At 39.0% G+C, this 19,481-nt stretch overlaps 1 protein-coding gene across 9 annotated transcripts in view; it reads right to left on the minus strand.

The window, feature by feature from the left end:
- KIF21A (kinesin family member 21A) overlaps positions 1-19,481 on the minus strand; it is a 104,509-nt gene that overhangs the window by 46,069 nt on the left and 38,959 nt on the right. For 6 of the 9 annotated variants that reach the window (XM_075428411.1, XM_075428410.1, XM_075428418.1 and 3 more), the window contains exons 5-12: positions 19,184-19,318; positions 15,857-16,024; positions 13,913-14,028; positions 10,183-10,378; positions 6,903-7,092; positions 6,124-6,187; positions 5,175-5,378; positions 1,741-1,779 (exon numbers count right to left, since the gene is read on the minus strand). In XM_075428411.1, the coding sequence (XP_075284526.1) occupies positions 1,741-1,779; positions 5,175-5,378; positions 6,124-6,187; positions 6,903-7,092; positions 10,183-10,378; positions 13,913-14,028; positions 15,857-16,024; positions 19,184-19,318 (1,112 nt within the window). The remainder of the gene's footprint in view (positions 1-1,740; positions 1,780-5,174; positions 5,379-6,123; positions 6,188-6,902; positions 7,093-10,182; positions 10,379-13,912; positions 14,029-15,856; positions 16,025-19,183; positions 19,319-19,481) is intronic. The other 3 variants (XM_075428413.1, XM_075428417.1, XM_075428412.1) reach the window with 1 other exon arrangement.

Consider the following 19,481-nt stretch of genomic DNA (forward strand, 5'->3'; position numbering starts at 1 on the left):
GCTTTTTTTTTTTTTTCAGACTATGGCTCAAAACTTATTTAAAAGTCATATATCTCTTGGCAACATGAACCGTAGTGATGGCTTGTGCAAATTACAGGAGGGGTTTGATTTAGTTTTAAAGGTTGGCGTGTTCGCCAATAGGAAGAGTTTTAACATTTTAAAGTGCACTTTTGAGGCATCACATGAAAATGTAAAATTCAAAAAAATCAGTGACACTCCACAAATTGTCACGGACCAAATGTCAGTCCCTCTAGTGCTACATGTGCAAAACCCAAACCATCCCCAGTAGATGGGAAATCATGATAGAACAGGGCTAGACACCACAGGGGGCAATAACGAAAATATGTGGTTAGGACTGCATAGTGTGGAATCCACTTCACCTAACATCAGCTGCATAAAAGTTTGGCAAGTTATGTGTCCCTGACCAGGCAGGGTAACTAGAAATGCACATCTCCCTCCACTGACACTGAGGAGCTCAGACTCAAGGTCTAACTCTTAGACAAATTAAATACTCAGTGCAGTGACAAGAAACATTCAGTAGATGTTAGACACTATAATTTGGCAAGTGACACCTAAAAAGCCACCTGTAAAACAGAGGTCTACTCTGAAGAGTGCCAGTAAAGTAACACAGTGCTTCTGTGCACACACTACTTTTTTTATTGTACTTTTTAACCTGCTTAGTGCTAACTGGTTCCTTCTGCCCCACTCATCACCCGTGAAGCCAAATCCAGTACAGCTGACCATGTGCAAGGCAGAAAGTTTTTGCTTGGACCATCTGAAATCACACAGAAGCCAGGGAGGCTGGAAGTAAAAAGCCTAACCAGTTTGTACCGAGCCATGCAATCTCATTTCCACAGATTGTCATCTCACTCAGCCCACAAAATATCCTGTTTTACGTTGGTTAATTAAATGGTAACAGATCTTAGCTGCAATCTTCATGCAGATTGAGGCAAAATCCCAGTTTCCTGTCTGCCTGCACACAGCGTGGAGCTCAGCACTGCAGAGAATTTGTGTTCTGCCTAATAAAGGAGAGCGACAGGAGGAAGGAGAGCCAGCAGCTCTCCCAGGCAGAACTGTACCGCTTAATTTGTGTACTACTGATATGTGGATTCACATCATCTGCATGAAATCAGTGGGATTTCTTTTTTTTATCAGAGTAGCCAGCTGAAAAACAAAAGCTCCATTACTTTCATTTTTCAGGACAGGTTATTTCTCTTTTTAGAGCACTCAGCTGCTCTCTGACTATTGTATCTACTGCTTTGGCTGAAACTGAATGGAAGGAATGGTCAAGGCTTCAGTCGCATGCTTTCAAAACTAAAAGAAGCGGACTTCACTGAGGTGTGAAGGACCAAGACCTTTTTGATCCCACATGCCACAATTATTATTGTCATACACTGTCTGCTACACATTTCATACCATATGTGCTACTGCGCCTTCCTCCTGCCTTGCATTCCATACAGGCCATGCAAGAAAAATCTACTTAAATCTATAGCTATTCCCAAAGGCACCACCTCCCCACAAATGCTTGCTCAACACTGCAATCCAAGAGTCAACCTCAATTCCACAATGGAGGTTTCTTCCAGTTAAAACACTTCTTGAAAGTCAAAACATAGGGAAGAATTTTGAAGAGCCAAATGAAACTACTCTTCAAGTATCTATGAATCTGCCCAACTTCTTTTCATGTATGACAACCAGTTAATTAAAATGACAGGTAATTAAAAACCTGGGAAATATTCCAACCTTCTTTCTTCTTGACTGCTTTCCTCAAGTTTCTGTAGCCTTCAAAAGCACGAGGTACAGTATTGGAAGGCCAAGCCAATGAAGGACAAACCAGACAGTGAAAAGCAAAAGTGATAAGAAGGTAAAATAATGATATATGAGCTTGTGGAGTTTAAAATGAAATTTTAAAAGATACTATCAAGAGACAACAAGTAGTAAAAAGGCAATACATTTTGCACAGTTGGAAAGTAAATAGAAAACAAAGAAGAAGCATTTGTAGGTTAACTAATCTGTCACTGCCAACAACTGTAAATTCAAATTACACTAAGGAAGAAGTTTTAGATATAGACAATATATTTCACTGAGAATTATTTCTAATATAGATTTTAAAAGTCTCTTAGTTCTAGAAAAAGCTTTATCTTCTTTTGCCACTTAAAATTGGCAGGTAAAACACCGAAAACTGCAAGAAGTACTGCCACTGAGCCCAAGTTATATATCCTCAGGCATATATCAGGAAGAAACCAATACGCTAGTTTTACATATGCTGATAACATTGTAAAATATAAATATTTCATAATATATAAAATAGTAATAAGAACTTTTAGTACTAATATTCTAAATCATATAGTCTGAATATAATTCATAAAGATCTTCAAACTGCCTTTATTTTTTTGTTTGGTGTTTTGTTGATTGTTTTTAAATAAAAAGCAGAAAACTGTAGTTCATTTCTCTGGGATTCAAAAGGTACATGCCAATAATTGCTTGGCTTTTTTTTTAATAAATTAACAAAACGTATGCATCAGAAGCAATGAGATGGACAAAGTGTTAGTATTTTTACTTGTACTTTTTCCTCTTGAACAAATGTGGATGTATCAGTAAACAAATGTCTGCATGACTTATGTAAGTGCAGAGATGGCTTAAATTTCAACGACTACTGAAATTCCTCATGTCCCCATCACAAGAAACTTTTGAGCAAAAGCTTTTGCTGCCTTTTCACCTTGCACTGCCTGCCATCTTCCTTCAGTATTAGCTAGGAGCTAACACACTGAACCTGATGTAATTTTGTCACTACTTTAGTTTAATAAAGGTTAGGGAAGTCAAAAAGACAACAGTCAAAAAAGGTTAGCCAGGATGTAAGGCTGACTAACGATTGAAAGGGGTGTGGGAGGTTTGCTCTGGGGCCTCTGGTAGTAGGTCACACTGTGGGACACTCCAATCAAGCACATCAGTATTTCAGTATCCAAAACATTACTGCCATGGAAACCATTTCTGATAAAGTTTATGACAGATTCTTATTAAAGGCTACAGATATATAGCAGTACATACCTGCTGCTCATTCAGAAACTGGCTCTTAGATCTTCAGGCTAGCTCACAACAATTTAGATGAGTTGCATGTATTTAAAATTATGCACCTTTCATCATACTGACCCGTAACCAGGAAAAGAACAGATCAAGAAAGGTATCAGATGGGGCAGAACTAGTAACTAGGCTTACCAATCCCATTTTAACAGGGACGCTAGATAAACTTTAAAAGAACAACCACCCTAAACAGAAATAGCACAGTAAAAGCACCTAAATGCCTGCAGAAGACAGAAGTAGAGCAAAGAATCCCTACCAAATCGCAGGGCAAAATGTCCTTTTGCAATACATTAGCATACCCATAGCCAATTCCTCAAATTTCAATGGAAGAAAAATTCAGTGATATATCCTGAACACAGGCTTCACATTTCATTAATTAAATAGAAGCACTCTGCAGGTAACAAGTATGACAGGCTACATGCATAATCCCTCAAATTCTAACATTTCTTAGCTTCTAAGGAATTTTTCTCTTACCATATGCATCTCAGAAATTTCTAAATATTTATTAACAAGCAGTCTGCAGACGGGCAAGTAGATAGATTCAAACCTTACCAGCACTTTGAAGAGCGTGATGCTATTCTATAGCACACAAGACCTGCTTTAAGATGGGGGATGGACCATCAAGAGGTCTCTTTCAACTTCAGTTTTTCTCTGGTTCTCTAATTCAATAATGCTAGGATAGAAAACTGATCTCAAAAATAGTTTATGGTAAGTAGTCCCTACTTTGGGTCAGCCCACTTGGCTATCCCATTCACATGGTTACTGTCCTGGTGTAAGCAAGTGTGACTGCATGAAGAAGCTTCTTTCAGAAAAAAAAAAAAAGAAAGAAAAAACTAAAATGAACAACCATACTTTTACTTACTACTGTATGTAGGGTAAAACTTCCAAATGTTTTTTTTAAAGTGATCATCTCCCACAATAAGAGAGATTACTCAATATATCTAGCAACCTTTCTCTGTTTTCTGGTCACTATCCTGCTTAGGCCCCACCCTAACAACTGGGGCTCTATCTAAGCATGTATTTAAATGCATGCTTGAATTTAAAATGTTTTGAAACATCGAATCTCTTTGTTCTTGCATTTACAGTTAAAGAACATATTGAAGTGATTGGCTGAAGAGATGCTCTGCTGATTTCATTTAATACTTCCATCCTGCCCTTAAGTTCCTACAAACACGAGACAGAAAATCTATCAAAATCCCCGTAAAAGTATAAGAGTTTTCTGAAAAATGATACGCAGAGGAAGAATCTAGGTGTACTTAACATGAGTGTTCTGTACAAGTATCAGACATTTGTGTGGTGAATGGGTTTATAGATATAGGATCCTAGATTGCAGATATCACTAATTCAAATTTACTTTATACTTCAACTATCCTTCAGGCTTATACTGTTTTAGTTTCACTCTTAACTTGATTAGAAGCATGGAAGATTTCAAGGAAAAGGGAAAGATCTCAAACACAATCAACATCTCTGAGTACACAAACAGATCCTTGCTGTACTAACTGCTGTCTGAACAGGCATTTCTACCAATCTCTAAGAGCATTTTAGCAGATGAGAAGTTGGAGAGCAAAAAAAGCAAAGCATGATGTCGCAGAGAATTAGGAAACCTCAAATTAAAAACATTCACAAAAGCAGAGAGATAAAGCAAAAGAAGCCATTCCAAGAGCTACCAAAGAATTCCCAGCTATTCAGAATATCTTTTCTTCAGAAAGCTGTTTCAGTTTTGACATAGGGCAGAAAAAAGTTTATAATTTTTGGTTTTGAAAGCTCGTGTTGAATTTCAGATGCATTTTAAAAACTTTTTAATATTAAAGTTTATGGAGAGCATCTGTGCTTTTACCATTGTGCATAATTATATAGAAAAATTAATTACAACAGACATATTCATTCTACAAATACTGCATACTTCACTGGAAGAAAAGATGCAAAGGAAAAACACCTATAACTTCAATGTGTAAAAAGATCTGAAGTAACAGCAGTTTAAGATCCAAACCCACACAGCAACAACAAATGAACTTTAAAGTCTCAGTGGTTAAAAAAAAAAATCTACCTCTCTACTAATAAAGAGAAACCAAATAGCATTATAATTCATACACCACCTCTTCTTCTTTTTCCTTTCTTTTTTTTTCAGCTTTTCCAGATCTTTCTTAGCTATGTCTAGAATTTCCATTGTCTCTTTCTCTGAAGAAAGCATAGAAGCAGAAAATGCTGATGGTCCACCAAAGTACGTAGATCTTGTTGATGCTCTTGACAAGTTGCGTCGAAGATTTTCATTCACTGCTTCACTTTCTAATAATTTTGCTCTTAAAAAAGAATTGTAGACCAGTCACAAATATTGCCAACGCATGAGGTATATACTCTTTAGCATCTGTAATTGCAATGCATTACCTTCATTTTAAAAAGAAACTACAAAGCAAGGCGAAGTCTCACCAAATACAAGTGTAGTAAATGCCTTGATGAGACCATTTTATAAAATGGTTATGGATATTGTATATATATCCTATACCCCAGACAGAATACATATAAATCTCTGTATAGATGTACACACAGATATATATCTGCTTACACTATATGTATATACACAAAACCTAAAGTATTATGTAGCCCTAAAACTAACTGGGAATAGGCCAGATTTTTTTTTTTTTTGCATGATACACCTCCAAGAAATAGAGAAATAAAAATATCTGAAATATTTAATATTTGTTTTAATTTAAAAGGAAAGCAGATGCTTTTTTTAATACTAAATTTTTCAGTACTATCATTTATATACGAGGTTATGAAGTTATAAAATAATCATTCCAAGTTTTGCTGTCCTTTGGACAACAATATCAAGTCATTAACATTACTGAGGCAACACGTTACTTTCATTTCTATTGTCAGCTTCATCTTTAACATTTTAATTTTCTGTAGCCAAGAGCAAGACCAATGGTCTTAAAAGTTGAAGGACCACTTGCACACAGAAAAGCTGAAGTATTTACCTGCTAACACTTCTAATGCTTTAGGGTTTTTTTTTAATAAAAATTGTTCAAATACATATTATGCAAATACCTGAGATCTTCAATTTCCTTGATATAATTATGAATCATGTTGCTAATTTCTTCATTTCCTTCTCCTTTAGAGGACAGAAAAGGTGGGTGGGGGGACGAGAAAGATTGAGAAAGGACAGTAACAATATAAATGTCTGAATACAGCTACTAGGCACAAGGCACCAGCAAAGAGAAAGCATCATACAGGCTAAACATTTAGATCTTCTCCAATTTGTAAAATATATTTCCTCCTTAAGATGGATTAAGTTTTTGGTTCCTCTGTGTCATACGATCAGGATTATCACAAGTAACTTTTTCCATTTCATTTGTTTTCCATATTAGCAGCTTTTAACAACACATGTAAAATAAACCCAAAGTAACCTGACAAACAGTGCACAAAAAGAATAATGCAGCCATGGTAAGTTAATTGGCTGACTATTCTATGAAGTGAAAAGCAAGCCAACATTCACCCATCTCTGTCCAGGCTCTCATCCAAAGCAAAATATTTCAGTCCACGAACAGCTAAGCATACAAGTAATTCCAGTCCAAAGGTATTCTTTCACGTTTCACGTTGCTCTTAGTCCTCGGTGAATGGTCAAACTGGGGTACCAAACTACTTCTATTAACAGAAGTCTCCAGAAATGGAGGAAAGAATTAGTTGGGGGCCTATCCCTGCCAAAGCAGGTCCTACATTACTGTTACAAAGGCATCACTTCATTCCAAGAGACCCATGAAGCAAAAATATGTAACTGATTTAAGTTTAGGAACTTATTACACATGCACAACGCGCTCACAGCATACCTGCTCTGGCTAGCACTTGGTTGGCCTGATCACTCATAAGTTGTGTTATTCTGGCTCTCAGTGCATCAATTGTCTCTTGCATTGCTTTAATTCTAACACGTAGGTTGTTGTTTTCTGTTTGCAGCATTGCATTTTCATGAAACATGTCATTGATGCTTTCAACGCCTTCTTCATCTATAATCCTTTTACCCTTAAAAAAAATATATATATAATTTATTACTAGCAAAGGCCGACCTACATGAAAAATTTTTAAACATGGCAAAGGCAATCCACAGATTAGTTGAAATTCCAAATAGACACTCATAGCAAAAGATAATCTTCTCCCATAAAGCTTAAAACAATGGATAAATGGATAGTTTTCATGACATTGATGTCTGGTCAACACTGTAGCATTTGGGTCCTCTGTAATTCCATTTAGTCTGAAATATAAGTTCTTGAAGAGGTGATGAAATGAAAAGGCAATTCTTTATCACATCAGGATATTATTTCAAGGATAACAAAGAGGAGGACATTGCTGATAAGCAAATTTATTGCTGAAAACATTCTTTGCTTAAAATTTCAGAAAGAAATGGGCATTGTGTAGTATGACTATTCAGCTTATAATTTAAAATATATTTTTAAAACTAACTTTTTTAACTGTCTGGTAAGTTTTTTTTAAAGTAATACATAATAAATGTTCACATTCTTGTATATACACCAATCTAAATTGTGGTCATTGTTGCTTTGGAGGTGACTATTTCTCATCACTGCGCATGACATGGTCAATTTTTGCCTTTCAAAAAGCAAACAGCATGCAGCGTCTGTTGACATCAATGGCATTTACTGGTGTACCTTTCCACAGAATCACAGAATAGTTTGGGTTGGAAGGGACCTTCAATGGTCATCTAGCCCAACCCCCCTGCAGTGAGCAGTGACATCTTCAACTAGATCAGGTGGCTCAGAACTCTCATGCAGCCTGACTTCCAGTGTTTCCAGGGGTGGCGCATCTACCACCTCTCTGGGCAACCTGTGCCAGTGTTTCACCACCCTCATGGTAAAAAATTTCTTCCTTTTATCTAGTCTGAATCTACCCTCTTTTAGTTTAAAATCATTACACCTTGTCCTGTTGCAACAGACCCTGCTAAAAAGGCTGTTCCCATCTTTCTTATAAGCTCTCTAAGTACTGGAAAGCCGTAATAAGGTCTCCCCAGAGCCTTCTTTTCCCCAGGCTGAAAAACCCCACCTCTCTCAGCCTTTCCTCATAGCAGAGGTGCTCCAGCCCTTGGATCATCTTTGTGGCCCAACTCTGGACCCGCTCCAACAGGTCCATCTACTTCTTGTGCTGGGGGCTCCAGAGCTGGATGCAGGACTCCATGTGAGCTCTCCCCAGAGCAGAGTAGAGGGGCAGAATCCCCTCTCTCGACCTGCTGGCCATGCTTCTTTCGGTGAAGCCCGGGATATGTTTGGCCTTCTGGGCTGCAAGTGCACACTGCTGGGTCATGACCAGCTTTTCATCCACTAGTACCCCCAAGTCCTTCTCAGCAGGGCTGCGCTCAATCCCTTCATCCCCCAGCCAATATTGATAGGGAGGGTTGCTCCGACCCAGGTGCAGGAGCCTGCACTTGGCCTTGTTGAACCTCATGAGGTTCACACAGGCCCACTTCTCAAGCTTGTCCAGGTCCCTCTGGATGGCAACTGGTCCCTCAGGCATGTCAACCACACCACTCCAAGCTTGGTGTTTTCTGCAAACTCGATGAGGGTGCACTCGATCCCACTGTCCATGTCATTGATGAAGATACTAAACAGTACTGGTCCCAGTACGGACCCCTGAGGGACACCACTTGTCACTGATCTCCATCTGGACATTGAGCCACTGACCACTACCCTCTGGATGTGACCATACAACCAACTCCTCATCCACTAAACAGTCCACCCATCAGATCCAGATCTCTCCAATTTAGAGAGAAGGATGTTGTGGGGGACCATGTCAAAGGCCTTACAGAAGTCCAGATATGACACCTGTAGCTCTTCCCTTGTTCACCAATACAGTCAGTCAATCACAGAAGGCCACCAGGTTGGCCAGGCAGGACTTGTCCTTGGTGAAGCCATGCTGGCTGTCTCGAATCACAGAATATCACAGAATATCACAGAATAGTAGGGGTTGGAAGGGACCTCTGTGGGTCATCTAGTCCAACCCCTCTGCCGAAGCAGGGTCACCTACAGCAAGCTGCACAGGACCTTGTCCAGGCGGGTCTTGAATATCTCCAGAGAAGGAAACTCCACAACCTCCCTGGGCAGCCTGTTCCAGTGCTCCGTCACCCTCAGAGGGAAGAAGTTCTTCCTCATGTTCAGACGGAACTTCCTGTGCCTCAGTTTGTGCCCATTGCCCCTTGTCCTGTCACTGGGCACCACTGAAAAGAGCTTGGCCCCATCCTCCTGACACCCACCCTTCAGATATTTGTAGGCATTTATAAGGTCCCCTCGCAGCCTTCTCTTCTTCAGGCTGAACAAGCCCTTTAGTTTGACTAGCAGGTCTCAACTCAGCCATGCTGGTCTCTTACCTTCCTGTTCTCTTACACTTCGGGATCAAGAGCTCATGCTCTATGGAAAACATCCTTAAAGATACGCCAGCTCTGTTCTGCTCCCTTGTCCCTGAGGCCAGTTTCCCAGGGGGTCCTACTTACTAACTCCTTGAAGAGCAGGAAGTTTGCTTTCCTAAAATTACATGTCCTGACTTTTACTCTTCACCTGACCCATATCCCTCATCACTCCAAACTCCACCAGCGCGTGATCACTGCAGCCCGGGCTGCCTCCAATCTTTATGTCACCAGTTAGCTCACTTGCGTTGGTGACCAACAGGTCCAGTGTCGCATGCCCTCTGGTAGGGCTGTATTACCTGGCTTAAGCAGTTATCCTCCATACACTCCGCCAGTATCCTGGACTGCCTACAGCTTGCCGTGCTACTTTTCCAGCAGATGTCGGGGTGGTTGAAATCTCCCAGCAGGATGAAAGCCTGTGAGCACGAAGCCTGCTGTAGCTGGATTAAGGCAGCTTTGTCAATAGGCTCACCTTGATTGGGTGGCCTGTAGTAGACACCAGCTACAGGGTTCTCAAAAGTTTCCTCTGGGGATGTAACCTAAGTTTGCTAAAAACATTTGGTAATCACTGGAATTAGAAGTGTTGTTTAAGTGAGGGTTGCTACTAAAATTTTTTTAGCGTATGAAGTTGTAGTAGCCAACAGAAAAACAAGCTGTAGAACTATAAGCATTTTGAAGCAGAAGTCCTAAGAGGATCAACTTACTGTTTTGTATTCCATGAGTTCCATCTGCAGCCGTGTAATCTCACTGCGCAAAGCATTTATTTGTTGACTAGCCCTATCCTGATTTACCATCACCTTGTTCTTGATGTTCCGTGCCCGATTGGCATATTTTAAGGTGTTCAAGGTTTCCATGAAATCTCGATCTGAAGGGCTCACACAGGCTATCATGAGTGTTTGACTGCAAGTTACAAACATAAGTCAGCATTACACATCAAGAACAAAATGACTAGAGAAGCTAACAGGTCTTCAGGTAGAAGGTGAAACGAGAATAGTGACTTCATAAGATATGTGAAAATATGCCTCGATCTAATTCACAGTAGAACACTGTCAAGCACAAAGTTCACCACTTACATCTTGTATTACCCTAGCATAGGAGATGCTACATCATTAATTGTTCTACATGTAAAATTATAAGAGCAATTAATTGGTTTTCTTAGAAGTGTTTTTCAAATTATATTCCATTTACCTAATCATGAAACTGAAATTTAGGAACATAAGATCAATCTAAAGTCCTAGACAGTGACTTGGATCATGCAGTTGTCAGGACTACCTACCCTAATTCCTAAGGTGCCTACCTACTTAATCTGAAATTTGCCTGAAAGCTTATCTTAGCTGTCCATGCATGTGCACTGCTAGGTACCTATTGTCTACCTCAGGTTCTACCGAGATCCAAGCTGCCTGAATTCTCCACTGCAAATTATCTCCTATTCTTCAACAAAAGCCCAAAAGCTAGCACTTACCCTTAGTACATCTGGCCATGACTTTATTTATTCCATGTTTCATAACACCACTGCTTAGAGCACTTCCACAAAAAGTAGCAGGACCTGAGCTCTAGGTCCAAATGGGCTACAAACAACCATCTTCCATTCAGGTTCCTACAACACCCTCTAGTCATCCCATAATGGGATAAAACAGAGTGAGAACACACTCCCTGCTCCAAATGAAGATCTGAGCAGACAGACCACTAAGAACGAGTGGCACAAAATCAGAAAGGCAAAAGATTTGTCATTCCAACTAAGCGGTTTCATCATTCAACAGGCTGACAGAGGAACCAGGGTCCCTTCCCTCACTCCGTGGAGCACAATCATTTCACATCACATGAGAACAGCCTAGAGGGGTCAGAACTAGAGGTCCAGCTGCACATCACACTCTGAAGGTGCCTACATGGCCTAAATTCTCAATAGATAGGGGAAAACACCTACATTTGAAGGACAGAGTCCTGCTCTCCAGGTTTTAGAGGAATTTGCTTCTCCGCAGTATGTTAAAGCTTAGGTGGTTGCGTTAGGAAGCACTGTCTCCAGGGCAATGGAGCAACATCTGCATTAGGCAGACTGGATTCTGACCTTCACTTTCTACATTTTCAGACTGAGACAAACAAATGAATCCCTGCCACCCCTTGTGAGGCAAACAATTACATTCACCATACACACTGGGAAACTGAACTGGTACACACTGGGAAACTGAACTGGAAAGACTAACTAGCCTGAGGATACAAGAAGATTCAGTTTCAGCAATTCTTCCTCAAACCTCCTGTATACCTTTGTGTCAGTTCTCCAAATTGTTTGAGTTTAGTCTTCAAGACAAGACTATGCAAGATCCAGAATAAATTTTTAATTCTGACATTAGGACTACTTGTGCTTTCAGTTGAGAATGTGATTACTTTTCTAAATCTCAGAGGACTGGTTCTGCTATGTGTCTGTCTTGAAAACTGAACAAGTTGAACTCTACTGTCCTATCTGAACTGTATTATGGACTACTTAAAAAACAAAACAAAAAAACTATTCTACTCCATTTATTTTACCACTTCTTTAAACTGCTCCCCCCCACCCCAGAAGTTACGAAGGATTTCATTTTTCATGTTATAGGTTATAAAATTCCATTCTAAAAACACTAGTATTCCATATTCTTACTTGAATAATTCAATAAACATTAATATTTAAATGCTACTTCAGAATTGTTACAGCATTATATTTAAAATAGAGATTATGGCAAGAATAGCACAGGGATACAATGTTAACTCAGGACTCACTGCAATCTAACCTGAATCACTACTAGTAAATCTTTTTTAAGTATTTGCCGAAGAGAAGAAATAATGTGGACTGTAATATCTAAGGTGGAATTTGGAAGGCTACAGAACAGGCTAACAAAAATCTAAATCTGATTTCCCAGAATAAAAATTGCACATTTATTAAAATTTAGCTTCCCCACACTTTATGGTTGCTAAAGCATGGATAAGAAATTATTCAAATTCTGTTAATATGTATAACTCCTCCTTAACAGCAAACAGCTAATTTCACATGTCTCGGTACACATAACACATATGTAAAAATTGGGGGGTTGGGTGGTGGGGGTGTGGTGTTGGAGAAGTGTCCACAAATTTAACATCACTCAGAAACACACAGAAAGAATATATCTGAATATCCTTGAAAATGCTTTGGGACAGCATTTGCTATCTGTACATTGTACAGCAAACTAACTTCTCCTGAAGAACAGGAGAGGGAGCACAGGAGCTACAAGATGGAAAGATATTTTGAATCAAAATAATATTTCAACAAAAGTGCATTTTAGAAGTGGTTTAAAAAAAATGCTCCTTAGCTAGTGTATTTGATACAAAATTTAGTCAAGAAAGGCTATTTGTTATTGTTTCCAGAAAGAGCTTAGAAGAGCTATGCTCTTGATTTCTATTGATTTTTTCCATAATTCTTGAGTTTCTTCCTCCCTTAAGCACTTCTGAAAATCCTAGCCTTTACTTTGTTTTGTTTGACACTCTGCTTTTCCTCACACTGCAGTGCTGCAAGGTGCTACTGAAGTTCTCTCTCTGCAGAGCAGTGCAACAACTTAGAAATTCTCTTCCACTTCTCCCTGTTCCTTTATGAAACGCCTGGAAAATTTCCTGCCCTCCCCAAAAAAAAGAAAACAGCCAGCCATATTGGATTAAAGAGAGGAATAAGAGTACTACCTTGCTAAAACATATTCAGTTATGATCCCTTTTGTATTTGTACATGTTAATATTACAAATACAAAATTCATGTTTTTTTAATAAATTTGTGAATGTTTTCTTGGACAAAGCTTTCAGAGGCTATAGCCTGGCTTCCTTGTATGCGCAGTAGGTATACAGAACAGCTTCATACAAACAATTCTGGTGATGCAGTAGTTTGTTTTTATTACGCTCTAATCCAACGTCAGATAACTGGACAGATGCACCATACCGTGAGATACACAACCTTTACAAAAAGATGGTAGTGTCTTGTGTAAGCTGATTCCAAGCTCTTGTGCATGGCAATCACAGAAAACAATTTTGAAAAAAAATAACAAAACAACTCTGAAGGAGAAACTCATCACCACTTTAAACTATGCTGTAATTAGTAAGGCTATAACACAATAATAAAGTTTACCATTTACGTTATCTACAACCTAAAGATGTCTTCACAGAAAGGACGTGTCCTGAAAATGGTGACTTCTAAGTAACTTGAAGCCTCGTGTCTAGTAAAGCTACAATAGCACTGAAAAGAACAATGCAAAAATCCTCTTTAAAATCTTTTCCCTGCACTGCCAGTGTTTTCTGTCATGACAGTAATTTATTTTTGGAACCTCCCTCCAACAAAGCGTGGCTATTTTTATCATTGTTCAATGTTTATTTTACTTTCTGAAGATTATGTACTCATTCATTCCCACTCACAATGAAATACATAAAAAATTCTAGTTTTCATACCTGTTTCCCCCAAGAGAGTCTTGAAGCAGCCTTGTAAGCTTTGAATCTCTGTATGGTACATGAGTTGCCTTCTTACTTTTATCTCCTAGTGCACTTATTACATTGCCAAGCGCCAGCTACAAAACACCAAATCATGTAACGCGTAAGTTAAAACTATGCATGAACTGATTCTATTTTAAACACAGCTACGAACTGGGGTCTACACATTGTGAAGAAAATGAATATACTCATGAAAATTAACAAAAATATTTCTGAAGATTTTTACATTTTACAGTAGACATCTATAAACTTTCGTGCTACCAACAGTGAATCACATGGCTTGCAGTCTGGTATCTGCAAGTGTGAAGTGCTTAGCACAATTTGTGTGCAGTGTCTATTGATAACTCATTTCAGTCGAAACTATAGTTACAACTACTTCATGCAACAAACATATACTTTCCATGATTATTAAAGCTGATCGCTACTAGCAGTAGTTACATGCTTTTTTTAAATTAATTTTATCAATTTGCTTTATGCTAGATTTAGAATAAAATATGGGTCATCAATACTAAAAAAACCCGAATTTACTACCTCTACAGATATGAAACAAGGAATGTCTGATTAAGATTTAAAGCTTGAAATTCTAAAGTCCATGGCTATCCTATTTCATTGCTAAAAGAGTAATTCCTGTTTATAAACAGGCTAACATTTGGCTGCAAATTATTTTTTTTAATGTGCAACTGCAGGTACATCAATCATACACCAAATAAAGAATATTCCTGTAGATGGCACCCTGCACAGCAGTTCTTAGCCTTGAAAATGGTCTTGCTGCATCCAGCAGCTGAACAACTGCGTATACACCACATTCTGTGACTGCCATGAAGTGTACTTTCAATCTGTTTCCCAAAGCTGAGGGCTGGTATTCATTGTAAATGAAAGTTTTATGATCATATAAAATAATACTTTAAATCTTGCAGATTTTCACCTTCATGCATTCTGTATCCTATTTGTTAAGGATACATCTATATCACCTAAACCCCCAAATTTCTTTAGGCTTTGCACTTCTATCAATAATCAAACTGAAGAGAATTCTCTTTCTTTTCCATATAGCATAACCAGAGTAACTACAGAATATAACCACTGTCATGATAGTGAGAGAATCACTAAGAAAGTTCTAGCTGCAGAATACCTCTCCGGTACTACACGCTAGACAAAAAAAAAAAAACAACACACAACACACACACCACACACACGTTTCCATGTCCAAGACAAATATCTATTTTTTCGTCTTTAAAAGAGAATTGCACAGCGCCTCCACACAGCCAAGTAGCTCAAAACAAAGGCATGAAACTACAACCTCCACTGATAAACACCAGCTCTACTTTTCACTGTAGTTAAGTAAATGTTCAGTAAAATATTCAATACAGTTAATTAAAAAAACTACACAGAGAGCCAGTACAGACAAAAAAAAAAGTGATGCTAGAAATTAAAAATCTTAATTCTACTTAGAAGTGTTTTGCCTAGGATTGGTTTACATTACGTTTCAAAATTATAACAAAGAACTAGTATTTGTTGACCAATTAAGCTTATTCATTGTCCATATTTTACATGCCTGTACTCCTTGCAAACTGCTTGTAATGTTCTCCAATTGTTTGGGTCTTCAAAGAATGAAAAATTAAAAAAAAGTGAAAGGAACTCTACAATATATTTTTAAAAGTTAGAGTATCTAACCATATTTCACAACACTTATAAGTACCATAATATGCTAGTTAGGGCCTAGTACAACCAAGAAAACATCAGCAAGCCAGAACCCAGTAAGAATCAATATATACTGTTACATTGCATGCTACAGTCCTTGTTCTGCACACAATGCATTTCTACTTTAGGGGTTACTAAAATCAAGTGATCCAAAAAGGAAGAGAAGATGGTACCAACAGTCTATAGAAATAAGTTGTATAGTCTTACTAGTCCACAGTTGATGGAAATGCCTTCTTTTGCCCTTTCTCCTGTAGCTCCTGTTCGCTTTAGCCTTTCAGATCCCGCTAGATCAACAAAATGGAATTTGGCCGTAAGAGTTTCAAATTCATTCATCTCAGAAGATTCAGATATTATCCTGTTATCGGTGGCATTATCCTGAAATAAACAAGAACACAAAGACTGGCAAGATTTTTCACATTAATGTTTGTCTACTGCAAAGTTCAATCAACAATTATTTACAAGACTATCCATCTGTCATGTTCATCTCTTTCCTTATTTACTCAATCTTTTATAACAACAGTATCTCTCAGAAAATTATCCCTACTTTAATTATATGTACTAACATATCATTCTGGAAGACCCAGCTCTAGATGCATGTGAATACCAATTACTTTAAGTATGAGCTACAATTGTTTCTTGACGGAGGAATGCAGGGATACATAAATTAAAATATACAAGTCTTCAGCCAGGTGGGCAACAAAATTTTTACCTCTCCTGGGATGCAAGTCTTAAATCAAATGTCGAAGGAAATTGATGAAAAAAACCACCTAATTATATTATTATCTCCTCAAAATTACCAGACCCACTTAATGCATAAATAAACTTAGTTATTTAGTTCACGAATAACTGAAAGATATTTTGATTTTAAACTTCTCTAATCCCCATCATCAGCTTCCCTGTGGCATGATTCTTCAACTTTACTGTAGGAATTATTTTTTTAAGCCAGTTTTCCTGGCAGCCAGTATTCCACCAGCACTTCTGACTTGACCAGAAAATAAGGACAGCAGAGGGAACGAGGGAAACAGAAGAGGTTCCTCTCTCCCCATCCTCCCCCAGGTAAGCTGTAATTAGACTGGCACCTGACGCACGCCTCCGTCAGCGCAGGGAGTCTGCCCAGGAACACGGTGCACTACGGGCAGCTAAGGCAGCCTCAGCCTCTTTCCACTTCAGATCCCAAAGCGCAGCAGGAAAATTCTCCTTTTTTGTTACATAATCCCCAGCTTTTTTCTGTCGATTAGTGTAACTGCAGCATATACTGGAGTTTTATTTTACTGTAAGTGTAGTTAGACTTGTCATCAGGAAAGCAACACTGAATGGGAAAAATCTTCAAATCACTCACTTCTTGCCCTTCCTGGTAAGATACCCATCTCAGGGCAATTTCTACCTACTTGTCATGGCGGCATGTAATAGGCAATATATTGAGCATATACTGGATTTATAATACTCACACAGCCAATCTACAGGCTTTATTAGGAATTTCTATCACAGTAAGCATAGATTGTTCTGGTTTTTCTCTTAAAAAAAACCCTCAGGTATCCTGTAGCAATGATCTTTATGCCCTTGGTCAGCTAGCTCACAGCTTAATTTGCTACTGCAAGGGGTAATGCATGTCGTTGCAGATCAAACCCTTCTCATGGTAGTTAAGCATTTCATGCTTCTTAAATGATCTTTTCTAGCACTTTCAGAAGAGGACAGGAATTATGCCACTTCCGCAAGACTGGAAATGACTATTTCTGGTATTTTGACATTTACACTGCTATGGACCGCAGCTCTCAAAGTAATGATTAATTCATGCTTTCACTCTCACCTACTTAGTAAGTCAACTACACATCCAGAAACTTCTGAGAAGCATAGATGGTGTGAGCACAGCACGAGGAGCAGCGCCTGTGCACTGCAGCCCCGGCTGCCTGCACACACTGGGCACCAGCAACCACACATGGAGGGGTCACAGCCAGCACTGCCACCGGAGGAGGGGAGACTACGTTGCCCTAGTAACAAAGGTCTCCCAAAACTGTTGTCTACAGAAGCTTGAGCTGCATCTCTCCTGGCCACTCACCAACAGCTTATATTAATTTGTATTCCAGAAGTGTTCAGAGGCCAGCAGCAGGTCTAACCTCTACTCTCCTAAACACTACAGGGAAAGAAAAGGGCACAGTCTTCACAGATTAAAGATCTCGGAATGCCCAGCTCCAGACAGTCAGATTATCTTGCTCATATCTCCTCCCCTCCCCCCCCCAAAAAAAAAAGAAAAAGCAGAAACAAAACACAGTTTAACATGAGGCAGAAGGCGGTCACCTATTCATTTAACACAACCCCTGTTAAAACCAGGCAGGGCCAGGCAACAGCCCTGCGTGCGGCTCAGCTGGTGGGGAGGGTTGTGAGTGCACCAGTGCCAGTGGGCTGCTGTGCTGACAGCCTGCGGGAACTAAGGCTCCCAGGCGAGTTCCCCTTCCCCAGCTACACAGACAGTTTTTTTTAAGAAAACCTCCGAGCAGACAGTGTCACCATGCAGTGACTGAGGTGCCCTGTCTGGGCTCCGAGTGTGATGCCAGTCCCTCACGAGTGACAAGACAGACAGCTGCCCACACCACCAGATCCACAGTTCCAGTGTGGAAAGCAGGAAGCAGTGTTTTTAACAGGTGTGTAAAGATCTACATACCACAAAGGACCAGGGAGCAGCCCTCATTTTGCCTACAAATGATTGTTTGTAGTGTTAAAATAAAAAGCAACGCCCACCCTCCCCCTCCAAGAAGGCACTACAAATCAAATTCACTGTTCCACATGCTTAGAGATGTGATATCTATGTGTAAAACGCTTGCCAAATACTTAGGAGTTCACCAAAATATTTAAAAATTTTGATACATTTAGAATAATCATATTAAGTCCCTCTGAAGTTACTGTAGTTTTTAGTAATATGCATTTATTCACAACTCTCCTCTTTACAAGATACACCAACAGCAACTACAACTGCACAGTCACATGAAAATCTTCTACAAAAGAGCTCCATGTACATTCATAGTTTAAATTTCAGGTTAAGTGCATAGACTTAACAACACATCTGAATCCCAAATATGTATCTATAAAATACACTAAGCCTTAGAACTGAATGCTTTTCTACTTGCTCCTGGTTGGATATCAACACTTCATCTGGAATATCCAAGCATTTTCAGTTAGCTGACTGCGAGTTTAAACCCACTAACTAGTAAGACACCTAAAACACTTTCCCAATTAAATACAAATTACTTTTTTACTTTCTTACTTGTGTATGTTGCAACAAAATACTGAAGAAAACGCTAGAGGAGAATGGGCAGGCTCATGTAAGAGGCTGCAGTTTATGGTTGCCTCTGGCTAGACGATGGTTACATATGCACAGATTAAATCAAATTATTATAATACTTAGCAAATTCATCGAGCATGATGATGACTGTAGCATCTTTACCAAGTGCAATTCAAACAGCAGTGGCTGCCAAAACAACACTCACATTTTGAAAAATGGTTACTAAAGCGAAGTTTAATAACAGCAAAGATACGTACAGTGCTAAATGCAGGGCAGACTCTGGTTTGACATAAGTGTATAGTGAAGATAGCATGTGACCGTGAGCTCTGAACATTCATCTGCGTGCTGGCAGTGGTTCGAGACAAAGCCCCCAGCTTCAAGCACTGCATCATCTAAGAAACAGAAAAGAAGTACATTGCCCTGCTGCAGTTTAAATAAAAAGTGTTCCTATAACACTTACTGTTTCGGATAATATAAATAAGCTTTTTCTCTTTGCTATGATTTCAGTTCCTACACACCAAAAAGCACACAGATCCTTAAATAAGCAAACCAATA

The sequence above is a fragment of the Opisthocomus hoazin genome, chromosome 8 (assembly GCF_030867145.1).
Source record: "Opisthocomus hoazin isolate bOpiHoa1 chromosome 8, bOpiHoa1.hap1, whole genome shotgun sequence".
Classification (NCBI taxonomy): Eukaryota; Metazoa; Chordata; class Aves; order Opisthocomiformes; family Opisthocomidae; genus Opisthocomus; species Opisthocomus hoazin.